Genomic DNA, 15,719 nt, shown 5'->3' with positions numbered 1-15,719 from the left:
GAACTTTTGTCGTGTTGTCTCTATCGCGCTCTGCGATGGGAGACTTGAGATTGGTGAGACAGCAATACATTTTCAAATACCTATTTTCAAATACCTATTTTCAATTTCTCTCGCCCCTGGTGTATCCTTTTAAATAGCGGCTTAGTCGCACTTACATACAATAATTTCTATTAATCTCGCGTTGCATTAGCCGCTTAAGCGGGGAATTCACTAACAGGCTGCCTGCGGGCCGCCCGGTCTGGCACAAATCTGGCGCTTGCCCCTATTGAACACACACAGAACAGGCAAGTCAGTCGAATAGATAGAGGGCTGCAGCTCGGTTGTGGACTCATGGACTCAATCTTCTTTGTAACAAATGATAGATCAGCATCGGCATTGATTTCTTTGTTCATGTAATCCTTGCTTTTAACTTTCTACAAACAAGGATACGACCGGTAAATGGGAATAAACGAATGTCAAAATTGTTTTGTGCCTTCATTCCTAAGTTTAGTGTTTGTATTGTTTACAATAATATGTTTTAAAATAATATTTTAAGTGCACTCCAATCGCTCTCCAAGGCGCGAATGACGACGGGCCGCCCGTCGCGATCATTCATGTACAGACTTGCCCGTGCCCGCGCGGGAAAAATGCGATCTCGCGGGCACGCTGCGGGCACGGGCCAACGGGCATGTCTGTGCCCGTACCTAGGAATCGACGAGCAGACATGCGACAGACCTGCCCGTGACGGGCGGCCCGTAGCGGGCGGCCCGGTAGTCAATTCCCCGCTTTAACAGCGCGTTTGGACGAACGCATATATCCAGCCCAAAAGATGTGAAAATTATTATACTCGTACTTAAGTCAGGTTTTATCTTTGTTCTTATAAAAGCATTAAAAATAGCCAAAATTTAAATTATGAAAGTACCTTATCCACTCTACAGTGATTGTTTCAGCTTTATCTGATGATGATGAATGTGTTTGTATGAGCGTGGGAAATGCACTGATTGAAATCTCACGTGTAGTTCATGATCAGTAGGTCACATAGTAGAAATATGTTCTGTATTTTTTTTGTTTCTTTTCTTACTTTTTATGGGGAGGAAAAATTGAATAGTTCCTACTCCTCCTGTCTTCTTCTGGAACGCCCCCGTGGTCTAGTGGTATAGAGCGCGGCTCTTGACTCGGAGGTCGTGGGTTCGATTCCCGCGTTGGAAACATGCTATTTCCAAGTTTGGTTAGGAGAATGCAGGCTGATCACCTGATTGTCTGACAAGTAAGATGATCCATGCGTCGGATAGGCATGTACAGTCGATCCTGTGCCTGATCTCTCGCCGGTCGTGTCGGTCTTCCGTCCCACTGGGTTATGAGAGTAAAAGGAATAGAGAGTGCTCTTGTGTACTGCGCACACACTTGGGCACTATAAAATTACTCCTGCGTAGCTGGTCTGGTTTCAATGAAACCGGCCACCTACACCGAAACCGGTGTGGGAGCTATTATTGTCTTCTTCTTGATTAAGTTCGTTGCGGGTCCCACACAGCTTTAGCATATCCCTCAGGCTGGGTGGTTGGATACCGCTGTCGCTCCTGGCGACACAGGAGATACAGCGGTGGGAACTGGGAATGTGTGGGGGTCGCAAGCACAGTAACAACGTGCAGTGCCGAGTGTGTGTGGGGGGGGGGGGGGGGGGGGGTGTTTGTTTTTTCTTTCTTACATAATTTCTTGATTCAATCGCCGCTCGCAAAGCCCGCGATAAATGCTATGCAATTGCTTATAAATATACTTTTCTTACTTCTTCTGATTAATTTCGTTGTGGGTCTCTTCTGTATGGTTTGCTAGCTATGTTAGTATATATTTTGTAGGCTACACTTGACCTGACCAAATTACGCAGGTCCGTCTGGCTATGAAGCAATTTCTCTGATGGTAGTGCATTACTTATAGCAGCGATTCTCAAAGTGTGCTGTGTGGAACCCTTGGGCTACTCAAAGGCCTTGTAGGGGCTCCGCGAGCAATAATAAATGTCATCAGATTATGAAACCTAAACTCAGTCTTTCCCGAAGTGGGCGATAACGTCACCTTGTGGGCGCTGAAGGACTAAAGGGTGTGGGACCCAGAAAAAAATTGGTGCATTGTGTAGAGGCTTCTGCGGTGATTTATTTCATCTGGATGATTGTAAAACATAATATTTTGTTCTCAAAGTGGGCGCTAGACAGAATATTATGTTTGGGAACCCCTGTGCTAGATGGAGACAAGTTACATGGTCAATCTGGCATCAGTGCAGTCATCAGTTTGGTTAGAATGACGGGAGAACGATCATGTAACCCGTTGACTAACGGACTGTTCATTTCTTTATTTATGTACTTTTCAGCCATCATTCTGGTGTCAGTTTCAGATTGATGGACTGAACTGATGCGAAACTAAACATGTAACCGTTGTGTATGGCAACGAGGGTTTACATTATTTCAATCCAGTGATACTGAAATACAGTAAACAAGCACTGGAATGCACTGTATTGGGTCACTGGATCGTGGTAACTGGTAACGTAAACCGGCCATAACATAATTTTTTGGGAGTCCTAAAAAATGACGACACTTTTCAAAATGGATCCGCCTCCAAAAAAGTTTGAAAAACGCTGACTTACAGTAATCTTTGCCGTGGTCTTCGAAGACGAATGGATAATGGCCAGTAATTTTACAGACCATAGATTTACTATGGACCATAGAGTTGCGGTTTCTCTGGTTTTAATCATAGTTTATTTCGACGATTTTGTTTTGATATAAAGGCGTGTTCACGTGTGACTTTGTCTGAAATTATTATACAATATGTTAGTACTTGTAATTTGAGTCTCGAAGAACTTTTGTTACGTCATAATAATTGTACTTAAGATTTTTACATAATATAGTATCCACAAAAATTGAATGTTTTTTAAAGCCGACTTCTTTATTAACTGTAACAGTTTTTAAAAGTTAATAATGGTTAAATAAAGCAACCGGTTTCAGTGTCAAATATGATTGGACGCTGTTAACCATTCGTGTACTAACCCACAAAAAATTACGAATTGAGTTATGAATGCAGTTATGTTCTATAGATGATTTAGAACAAGGCTGCATTCAAAGTGTCACAACAAAAAATTGTGGGTTAGGAAACTAACATAATATTATTATGTGATTCACAATAATTAAATACGTTCCAATTTCACATTTAAACAATTGAATAGAATTTTGTCCCAATTATGAGTACAATAAATCATCAAAATAATAAAATCAGTAAGCCTTGAATATTTACTTTTATTTTAAAACAAGAAAAAGAATATTTACTGTGTACACGCCTTTATCTAACTTGACCACAAAATTTTAAAGTTGTGCCTAATATTAAATGGAGCAAAAATAATGATTCCTTACATTTTTTAAACTACTACATGCGGTACAAAATAATGCAAAAAATTAAATGTACGATCTATATTTTACATGATTACATGAGTAAAAGCCTACTAGAAGCTTTTTTTGCATAATAAACTAACCATTAATAAACTGCTTTTTTTATGAAATAAGGGGGCAAACGAGCAAACGGGTCACCTGATGGAAAGCAACTTCCGTCGCCCATGGACACTGGCACTAATATTGTATAATGTATATGCAAAAGTGTGTATTACCGCCATGTTTCTTCTGCAGTAGTAACACTGACCTGCTATAACCCGACTAAATAACTGCTGTATCAATTTCTCTGCAGTATAATGCTACTAATGACATCTTACAAGTGGGCTAAGTGTTGAAAGCTCTATTACTCGATGCATGCATCGAGTAATAGATTGTTTTTATATCACTTGACCAGCTTAAGGTGTATTGACCAGATGACATCTTTAGCAGGACTATTAGTAGCTTAAGTCCCAATTTTATCACGCTGCCTCTCTGGTTTTTAGGGTTCCGTACCCAAAGGGTGAAAACGGGACCCTATTCATGAGACTTCGATGTCTGTCTGTTTGTCTGCCTGTCTCCAGGCTGTATCTCAAGAACCGCTATAGCTAGAGTTCTGAAATGTTCACAGATTGTGTATATCTATTGCCGCTATAACAACACATACTAAAAACAAAATAAAATTAATATTTAAAGGAGGCTCCCATACAACAAATGTTATTTTTTTGGCCTTTTTTGCTCGATATCAATAATGGCACTTACTATTTTCACAAAGGCCTTAATTATAATGTCTACTTCAATATTTAAGAATAATATTAAAATAAAATAAAAAAATAAAGGGGGCTCCCATACAAAAACACAATTTTTGGTCTATGTTTGCTCTATAACAGTACGGAACTCTTCGTGCGCGAGTCCGACTCGCACTTGGCTTTTGGCCGAGCATTTTTCATAATTCTCACCCTTGTTTTCATAATTCTCACCCCTTTTTCATCACGTTCCAGGTCGAGGCAAGATGAAGAAGATGATGTCGATGATGATGATGGGTGGAGCGATGAAGATGGCGGCCATGATACCGCTGGCGATAGCTGGGCTGTTCGTGCTGGCGGGGAAAGCGCTCATCGTGTCCAAGGTAAAAATAAAGTTGATGATGAAATAAACACTGATGACCACATTTAAATAACAAAAAAATGTTACTTAACTTTTTAATCCCTATTAAAAAGTTAAGTAACATTTTTCAATAAAAACATAACATGAGCTACACAATAACACGATCATCTTCTCTTGGTGCTGCAGCAGTCTACAGAGCCTTTACGCAGACGACGTCGCGGTCAGCAGCTAGTATTTAATATTACGACTGCACAATTGTTTTTGTCCTTCAAAATAAAACATTTCTCGGACTTGACATTAAAAAATCTTGCATTGTTCTTAAATTAGATTTTATATTACACCAATAACTGTATCACGGGGAGTGCTCTGGGGAATTGTTCGAAATCATACCTCCTGCAACAATTCGCTATCGCCCCACGCAAAAAATATACCATCCTCATCACCTTGATGAGATGGCAGTCTTCCACCGTGCGTTTCTCGCGTAACTTTTTGCCACGCACTGTAAAAACCTGGAACGAACTGTCACCAGCAGTATTTCCGGACCAATGCGACCAGTAAATGTCCAGTCATGAAGAGAGTGTATTCCCTCTTAAAAGGCCGATAACGCACCTGCAGCTCTTCCGATGTTTCGAGTGTCCATGGGCGACAGTAATTGTGATTGCTCGTTTGCACCCTTATTTTATATAAAAAAAAACTAAAACACTTTTAACTGAACCGATGGTAGGCACCGTAGTCTTATATATATCTATATATATAATTGGAATCTCGGAATCTGCTCCAATGATTGATTTGCTAGCTAGGAATCATTTTCAGAAAATGTCTTCTTATTCGTGTTTTATATTAATTAATCGATAAACTGAAAAATATGACTCTTCCTGACATCTATTGGCGAATAATAATACCATTTTGTGAGCAACTAATTATTTTAACGACCAGCAGATGGCGTTATTAAGTAACACGAAGTCAACGAGTGTTTGCTATACCGAGCAAAGCTCGGTCATCCAGGTACTACTCGTATCAACATTATGAAAGCATTTTCTTAAAATATACTCAGAAATAAAAAAAAATATTTATACGCATCTACCCATCTCAATTCGCAGTCGTTTAATTAAGAGGGGTTCACAGACCCACTTTTCCTCTAATTGTGTGTGTGTTGTGTAGTTTCTCCGACTATGGGAAGTATTGTGTTGTGGGAATGACAGAACTAGTTAATTACCGTTTATAAGGTCAGTAGAAATAGAAAAAAATATAGGCCTACTAATTGTTGAGCATAATACGGGAGGAGTTTTAAGTGTGTAGTTTAGGGCCTGTATTCACTGAGATTAGTGCGAGTGCAGACGATTAGTGCAGGTGATTAGTGATTAAGAGAAACTAAAGGACTTGCACTAATCAGTCGCTATTCGGACGTACTTTCTCCTGATTACAAATAACCTGCAATAATCACCTGCACTTATCACTAATCAAAGAGAATACAGGGCTTTTCAGTATCTTAGTCAACCATAGCAGTTGTGTCAACAATGTATGGCAAAGAAACAAAAATACTTATATATCAACTTATGTAATTATAATTCGCATACGGTTAGTCGCACGCACGCAAGCACAGTGCTGAAATTAACACCGTACCGCTTTGCTGGTTAGAGTTGTGTTAGGTTTTTTCGTTACGTATGTTCTTGATTAGGTCCCCGCGCACAAAGCCCGCGATAAAAGCTATGTAATAGCTTCAAACTCCGACAGTGAACTTAAACAAAAATTTAAAATCAGTAAGCCGTTTCCGAGGAGTACGGTGACTAACATTGTGACACGAGAATTTTATATATTATAAGATAAATTTTTCGTGTCACAATGTTAGTAACCGCACTCCTCCGAAACGGCTTTACTGATTTTAACCAAATTTTATATGCAGATTCAGTAGGTCTGAGAATCGGCTACTGCAGGCTATGTTTGTGCGACGGGTCACGGGATAGCGATGGATGTTGCCATGGTGACATAAGTACTTATTTAGTCACTTCAATAAAATAATATGGGCAATGGGTGAAATACTTCATAATATGGCAAAAAAATCGACCCACCTCTCTCCTTATGATTCAAACGGTAATAACTCAAGAAGTCTAGCCACAACTCGTTGGCTAAATTCAGCTCACAGCAAAGCCCCTACTTGAGAGGCTTTATTTGGAGTAATGTCCATTTTGCTACAAAGAAATTACGTCCAAAGTCAAGTTAAATCTATATATATATATATATACAAAACTCAAAGGTGACTGACTGACTGATTGACATAGTGATCTATCAACTCACAGCCCAAACCACTGATGTTATGACGTAGGCATCCGCTAAGAAAGGATTTTGATAAATTCCAACCCCAAGGGGTTCAAATAGGGGATGAAAGTTTGTATATAATAAATACACTTCTTAACGCGAGCGAAGCCGTGGACAAAAGCTCGTGTACAATAAATCAATAAAATCAAGACAAAACAGAAATAAATAGATTTGACCCATTTTTCCCACAGAACAAAACCGTTCAATTAACGATTAAAAAACTGAGTGATGGGGGTGCTTAGTGATTTGTGTCGTTTGTAGTTAAGCATGTTGGTTTTAGAAAATGTTATAGAGTAATATGTAATAGAATAACACTTAACTCACATTATTAGTAAAAGGAAATAATAAATTACAATATTTTTTAAGTTAAAGCGACTTCAACAGAAATGCGCGGGGTGGATCTATTTTTTTTGCACGCAAGTGTAATATGGGCGAAATATACTTTATATGGCAAAACAACATTTGCCGGGACAGGTAGTAAAATATATAACACAAAATTCTTCATAATAGTTGCCAAGTTTTAATAATATAGAGGGTGTAACAAAAATAAGTGACAATACTTTAGGGTGTGTATGTGTTCCTTGGTAGAGAGTTCACTGTGAAAGTAGCAGTGTTGAAAGACCAAATTTTTTTTTTAATTTTGTATGGGGAAACTCGTGACGCTCGGGCCCTTGCCCATACAAAAGTGAAAAAATTTTTTCGTCTTTCAGCGCTGCTACTTTCACAGTGAAATCTCTACAAGGAACACGTACACACCCTAAAGAATTATCACTTATTTTTGTTACACACTATAAGAGCCCGTAGTTTTTTCCACATTTTTCCTTCTTGTAAAGACATCATAGCTCGAAGGAATGAAAATGTGTCTGTCTAGATTCTAAAAGCTGTAGAAGGGGCATCTACAAAGTTTATGATTATAAACAATCTGTAAATAAATTAGGCATATCTACAAAGTTTATGGTTATAAACAAAACAAACTAGGCCTTTACATCCGTTATGGATGATTTATACAGTATTTTTCAGAGCGAAGTAACCACTCCTCAAATACTGCCTGTAATCGTACCTGGGACAAGATTTTTAAATGTCCGTATGGTTGCCCAAGCGCATACGGCATTCTCGCATCATAGTCGGCCTAGTCCAGAGGAAAGAACTAGTCAATACGTCTGGGACCTAGACATGGGCCTATGTGCGGGTTTCCTCACGATGTTTTTCTTCACCGTACGAGCGTCCGATGTACTTGAGATCAGAAAATGTCTCATAGGTACACGCCTCCCCACCCAGGTTCGAACCTGCATCCTCTAAGGGTGCGAACCAAAGGTCTACCCATTAGGCCACGGAGGCTCTTGATTATAAACAATCTGTAAATAAATTAATAATATTATAGGCGGCGCTAATAAGAAGAAGCTACCGCGTAGCGGATGTGGTTTACAGCTCAGGTAGCGTTAACAAAATTAATAATATTCTTGTAATAAATTAACTGAATGACTAATTGATATTAACGTAGCCTAAACTCCTAATGCTGCAGCCGCTTCTAACCTGAAATAAGTTGATGAGAAAACTTAGAAGATTATTAAAGATTTTAATGATTTTCCACTTTTTTGGTAAAAAGAAGCAAAAAGTGGCCCCGTGCAAGTTTCTTACGCGGGATTAGTTCCCGACCGGTGATCTGTCAACATTTACCATTAACGCCTCCGTGGTCTAGTGGTTAGAGCGTCGCTCTCGACTCCGGAGGTCGTGGCTTCGAATCCCGCGTTGGAAACATGTTATTTCCAAGTCTGGTTAGGACAATGCAGGCTGATCACCTGATTGTCTGACAAGTAAGATGATCCATGCGTCGGATGGGCATGTAAAAAGTCGGTCCTGCGCCTGATCTCTCGCCAGTCGTGTCGGTCTTCCGTCCCACTGGGTTATGAGAGTAAAAGGAATAGAGAGTGCTCTTGTGTACTGCGCACACACTTGGGCACTATAAAATTACTCCTGCGTACCTGGCCTGGTTTCAATGAAACCGGCCACCGTCACCGAAACCGGTGTGGGGAGTATTATTATAACATTTACCAGCTTCATTCTAAATCATGCAAAGCATTACGTTCTAAATCATGCAAAGCCCAAAAACACATCAAAATATATAAGTTATAATCCATCTTGATGCAGCTAGGTAATAAAAACCATTATAACATTTTTGCAAACCCTTCTTTCTAGAGACAATGCAAAAACCAGAGTCACGATTTTAATTTACTGTAATATTTTATTTTGTTTCAATTTTACGAGTATGTCCTACTAGAATTAGCGTGCCGCTCAGCCCACGTGTAAACAGCATCTCTTGGTAATCGTACATTTTTCCGCGATATAAAGTATTCCAGGTCTTTCGCCGTGGTCTACTTTATATTTAAGATGAATTTCGTCAAAATCGGCCCTGTAGTTTCACGGCCTATTCAATGCAAACAAACTAACAAATTTTTCCTCTTTAAATTTAGTAAAATTAGTGCTAAGTACTCACATACGGTTTTACTCGATCGTAGACGAGAGTAAAACCCACGGCTTGGGCTTTCATCCACATATTCAGCATTTCTCTTAAAATTATCGTGTGGACCGCAAAACTCACACGCTTGACAAGCTCGACGGCCCGCGTCGAGTAAGTTCGAAGGAAATTAGATTTATTTAATTCCATCGAGCCGGCTCGATGCGAGCCTTCGAGCTGTGAGTTTTGCGGTTCACATGATAATTTTTACTCGATTTGGAGTAAAACTATCGAGTATCGAGTAATACCTTAGCGTGATTACTTTTTTGTGCTCTATGAAAGAATATATTTTTCACTATAATACGAAAGAAAATTTATCAAGAATCGAGAAACTCAACATTAATCTACATAGATCTACAAAACATCTTAGCAATAATCATAACCCATATACGAAAATAATTACCTCGTACGAATGAGCGCACAAAACACCTGATGGCAGACCGCTTTCCACCATTACAATGATGGGTAAATAATCGATATGAATGTCACTGGCACGTGAGAAATGATCAATGTTTCCTGGATCATCTATCATTTGGCACGAATGGGCCAACCGGATCTATAGATCAGAGAAAACAATCGACAAAAACGTTTTCTAGGAACTTAAGGACTAAAAATACATTTAAATTGGACTGTCCATATGCAGTGGCCAGTGGCTATTGATTACTATTAGATGATCGGTTTGCTCATTAATTCAGGATGTTTGTTGACGATGTTGCAACTTTTTAATTTCTTCACTTTATTGACAGACTGAGTCGCTTATTAAATTAACCATTTGTTTTTTTTTTCTTCTAGAAAGACACATAGACAGACAGACAAAAAGGCACACAAGTCAAGATTTTTTTCGTTAGGGTTAAAATATTATTATATACACTATTATAATTATAGACACTATAATAATATTATAAAGTTGAAAAAACGCGATATTCTCAGGAATAAGTGATACGAATTATAGATTTCTTCTTCTTTTCAATAGTCGATTTATTGAGAAAGGTTAAAGGCTATACTAAAATATTACACTGCATCCAATAGGAGCGAAGAATTAGTGGAAAATGGAAAAAACGGGGAAAAATTCTCACGAACTGCTAGACTGATTTTTATGATATTTGGTCCACAAAAAGACGATCACAGATCACATTTTCGCGGGAAAATGTATTATTTCCGCAGATTTTCATAATATTCAAGAGGAGCCGCATGTAACTCTCTAGTCTTCATAATATAACGAAATTAATATTACCTTGTACTATTTATTATCTATTCTGTGATATTACTTGCTTATTGACTTTTATGGCTATGAGACTATCTATATCTATATATTATATAAAAGTCAAAGGTGACTGACTGACATGGTGATCTATCAACGCACAGCCCAAACCACTGGACGGATTGGGCTGAAATTTTGCATGCAGGTAGATGTTATGACGAAGACATCCGCTAAGGAAGGATTTTGATAAATTCCAACCCCAAAGGGTTAAAATAGGGGATGAAAGTTTGTATATAATAATACTTCTTAACGCGAGCGAAGCCGCGGGCAAAAGCTCGTGTAATATAATAGGGGTATTAACACCGATTACTATTCATATAGAGCAGACGCCACCATGGCGGTGTGTGGGTGTTCTCTGAACTCTGAAGGGCGGGTAATTGTTTAGCGTGAGCTGTTATTATTAACTTACTTGACTTAAGGGATTTTTTTTTATGTAATAAGGGGGCAAACGAGCAAGCGGTTCACCTGATGGAAAGCAACTTCCGTCGCCCATGTACACTCGCAGCATCAGAAGAGCTGCGGGTGCATTGCCGGCCTTTTAAGAGAGAATAGGGTAATAGGGGAGGGTAGGGAAGGGTAGGGAAGGGAATAGGGTAGGGGATTGGGCCTCCGGTAAACTCCGTCACTCGGCGAAACATAGCGCAAGTGCTTTTTCACGCCGGCTGCAGGTGCATTGCTGGCCTTTTAAGAGGGAATAGGGTAATGGGGGAGGGTAGGGAAGGGAAAAGGATAGGGGATTGGGAATGAAACTAAAAACCATTTTAATTTACTAGACTTCCCGTAAATATACATGGGAGAGCCATGCTTCGGCACGAATGGGCCGGCTCAACCGGAGAAATACCACGTTCTCACAGAAAACCGGCGTGAAACAGAGCTTGCGCTGTGTTTCGCCGAGTGAGTGAGTTTACCGGAGGCCCAATCCCCTACCCTGTTCCCTTCCCTACTGTCCACTATTCCCTTCCCTTCCCATCCCTACCCTCCCCTATTACCCTATACCCTCTTAAAAGGCCGGCAACGCACCTGCAGCTCTTCTGATGCTGCGAGTGTCCATGGGCGACGGAAGTTGCTTTCCATCAGGTGACCCGTTTGCTCCCTTATTTCATAAAAAAAACCTACATACCCAATTTCATTTCAGCTTAAATGTAATAACAGACCGATAAACACTTTTTCATTTACAATAATTGTACGTATTATAGTTTCATTTTGGATGTTGCAAAGTCAAAAAGTATTTTCAATTCCGTTTTAGCCATTCATAAAGCTCTAATTAAAAATGTTGCGTACTTACAAAATATGCCTGAAATTCCTGTGGATGTAGAAGGAATCTTATCTTAACGACCGTAGGGTGGAATTTGGAATCTCCGCGGTATTTGTTAAGAATCAGCGAACACGCTGCATTCTCCACGTTTAGTGATAAACATAGGGTTGCTGTAGGCAAATTTTCCACATTTTTGGGGTAATTCTGTTGTTCAATTGTCATTTTTAAATTTTTAAACACAAAATGTATATTATATTTAAATCATAATGAATCATTACTCTAAGCAAAAAATAGAAATTAAACATACCTAATAAGTAATAAGTAACCATTTTTTGTAGTCTTATATCCTAAAAGCGATATGACGTTCCTGAAAATCATAATTATGTATAACAAATACAATTTTTTATCGTAAGATTTTTTAAATAATATTTTCTCTATAATCTCTGTTACACCTATAATTTAAGTAGAATTATTAAAAACTTACGTTTTTACGTTCAAATGCACAAATAATATACTACTATCATCTAAATATTTGATGATAGTCTATGATAAATTAACCACATTATACAAACCCAACAAGTTTTTAAAACTAGAGAACTAAAATAATAATAACAAAAATGCTACCAAATTCAACATAATGTGGTAAGCAAAATTCCGTACCCTGGTATCACAGTACAATCGCTCAGTAGCCCCGCTAACGTGGCGCTCGCTGGACTACTGAACTCGTAACTCAACGCAACTCAACTCAACTCAACTCAACTCAACGCGACTCAACTCAACTCAACTGTCATCGGCGATCAAAGTAAATCTCGTGCGGCCTGTGTCACCACGCCGTTCGAGATTCGCTTAGACCGACTTTGACGTGACATCGCATTTGAATACTGAGTAATATTGCAGATTCTAGAGGTATATTTTTTTATTTTTAGTGTCAAAACACACCATGCCGAAGTTCCGCGGCGGAAGTTCGGCATGATTCCGCCTGCAATGTATTTTAAATTACCGATGAGTGATGACACACCATGCCGAAATTCCGTCGCGTTGTATTATTTGCGTTTGCCATTTCTGACTGCATGATTACATGCCGAATTTCCGCTGCGGAACTTCGGCATGGTGGGTTTAGACACTTACCCCCCAAAAAAGGAGTGATGTTATACCTTTGTCTGTCTCTATGTATATCAGCTCTCTATCTGTCTGTCAGTGTGTGTATCTGTCTGTGGCATCGTAACATCCAAACGGGAAGACCTATTTTTGATCTAGTTTTTAGGGTTTCGTACCCAAAGGGTAAAAACGGAGGCTTCGTCGTCTATCCGTCTGTCTGTCTGTCTGTCCGTCCGTCTGTGTGTCTGTCTGTCTGTCTCCAGGCTGTATCTCAAGAACCGCTATAGCTAGTCTTCGGAAATGTTCACAGATTTTGTATATCCGTTGCCGCTATAACAACAAATACTAAAAATAAAATAAAATTTATATTCCCACACAACAAACGTGTTTTTTTGGCCTTTTTCGCTCTATGCCGATAATGGCAACAGATAAGCACTTGGAAATTTTACGAAATCCTCAGATCTACATGTGCAATTTAATATCTATTAAAAAATTAAATTTAAGTGAGGCTCCCATATAAAAAACTAAAATGTTTTTTTATTTGAGGTTTTGCTTTGCACTTCGATTATGGCTGAGCATATTTAGATGCGATTCAATTCATGTCTGACAGGCAAAATAATAAGGGAAAAGTGGCATTTAAGGAGTGAGCCCATTGAGACGGGCCGTGCAAGCGGAAATCCGCTGCGCCCCGACACAGTGTGCGATACGCGCATTCGCTTCCATACAAATTGTATGGAGGCGGATTATTGCGATGAGCCCCGGCACGTTGAGCCCCGGCACGGCCCGTCTCGATGGGCTCACTCCTTATAATCGTTCATGATCAACGTTTGCGTTTTAAACCAACATCAAAAGATTGGTTATGTTGTAATGTCACGTAAAACCAATTAAAGTATTTCATGTCAAATAAATGTAAATAACTTAGATTATATCACTTCATAAGTTCGCGTGCTTAGCCAACAATTGTGTGTTATTTAAAAATAAACATGATTATAATCAAAATGGCCGTATATTTAAATTTTATTTTGTGTTCCTTCCGCTCATTTCATTCGTATGTGTCACTCCAATATATTTTGTCTGTTACCCAACAATAGAATAATTAAATCGTTAATTTAAAATTCTAATCGTAGGTAAATATATTTTAATAAATTAATAATGTAACGATTGCTGACGTCTTTGTCTGAAATTTGAATTAAGTAAATAGATATTATTTGATACATTCTTTAACGATTTTAGAAGGCCGTACGGCGTACTACGCTCGCGAATTTTCTAGTATTGCAGGTGGTGTAGATGGTTGCAATCAGGCAATTCGTTTGCTCGTTTGCAGTTACAACCTGGCAGTTTATATACTTTACACATATAATATTACTCATAGTACACCTTATCCGCTTACCGTGCATAATACTATTATATGCCTACCTCATCTAGTTATCGTATGGCTTCATGCAGTCATTTTTACATACAACAATAATTATATTCCTGCATACTATTATATTTATTTATAGCGACTATAGCTATATTGTTTGTAATTTTCGTAGCAAAATTAATACAGACAGTCCTAGGACAAGTCTGGCACTTGTTATGAATACTAATGATTTTGTCTGAAGCTTCACATCGTACTAAACATACCAGATTATTCTAGATTTTGTAATTAGATTTAGTCTAGACTTTAAACATTTGATATTCAAATATTTTCTTCATCATAATACGTTAAATTACTAATGATTTTTTAAAGAATTTAGCCATTAAATTATAATATTATGACCAGTTTAAAAGGTGTATCTAAGGGTCCTCTTACTAGACCTATCTTTTATTATTTGTGTCATGACAATCACTTGTGTTGGTAAAGTACATCTTTACTACGCAAAAATAAAAACCTGTAAATGCACATTTTATTGCAACAAACGTATATACAATTTTTCTCATAGTCTATTTATCTGTGAATAAAAAATACCAAAACGAATGCAGTAGCAGAAGCCTACTGCAAATGCAAACAAAGAACTTAACCTATCTATTCACAATAACAGTGAAGATAACTGGTACTAATCAACCTCTATCTTCTTTCCAGATCGCGCTCCTTCTAGCAGGCATCATCGCGCTCAAGAAGATCATAGCACAGAAGAACAGCGGAGGAGGTGGCCACGAGAGCCACGGTTGGTCATCCGGCGGTGGCAGCGGCGGTTGGGACAGAAGGTCGTATGCCTCAGAGCTGGCTTACGCTGGACAGAAGAAGGCTTAGAGTAGAAGACAGGTTGTAGGACAAATTTGACAAGTAAGTGTTGGATAGTTCATGTAGTAGTACTATCTGACATTTCAGTAACGAAGAAATTGGTGATTGGGCGGGAACCGTACATAATAATTATAATTGTGGGATAGAACAACACTGTCCTTTGTCAAGGCTCAAAAGTATTTTTGTGGCAAATTTTATCAAACCTAGTTTAGCAGCTTAAGACCCAATTTCACCAACCTCTGTTTGTTAAATCCTAACAAGGCATTACTTAACGGGCCTTGGAAAATTAAACAGACTGTTAAAATACTTATGTCCCACAGTAAAAATTTAACAGCGGATTAGTAAATGCAATGTTAAGTGAACAACGAGTGAACAACTATCAATTCGTTCATTCTTGTTATAAGGCGACGAAATTGCAATGTACAAGATTAATACGACATGCTGCAATGTGTCACTTTCTTCCATAGTAGTATAATACTAGATAATGCGGCCAAATTAAAATATCACTAATCGCATACATTTGTTACGCTATAATAGTTCTTCTTAATTTACCAGGT

General features: G+C 38.5%; 1 protein-coding gene across 1 annotated transcript in view; it reads left to right on the top strand.

Moving 5' to 3' along the window:
- The window catches only part of LOC121737545, a 31,538-nt gene extending 16,159 nt beyond the window's left edge, over positions 1–15,379 (top strand). The window contains exons 2-3 of the mRNA XM_042129199.1: positions 4,385–4,512; positions 15,001–15,379. Of these exons, the coding sequence (XP_041985133.1) occupies positions 4,385–4,512; positions 15,001–15,171 (299 nt within the window). The 3' untranslated portion in view covers positions 15,172–15,379. The remainder of the gene's footprint in view (positions 1–4,384; positions 4,513–15,000) is intronic.
- The last annotated feature ends 340 nt before the right edge of the window (positions 15,380–15,719 follow it).

This window comes from Aricia agestis, chromosome 21, assembly GCF_905147365.1.
Source record: "Aricia agestis chromosome 21, ilAriAges1.1, whole genome shotgun sequence".
Classification (NCBI taxonomy): domain Eukaryota; kingdom Metazoa; phylum Arthropoda; class Insecta; order Lepidoptera; family Lycaenidae; genus Aricia; species Aricia agestis.
The sequence above is the reverse complement of the archived record's forward strand: the minus strand, read 5'-3'. Positions and strand labels throughout refer to the sequence as shown.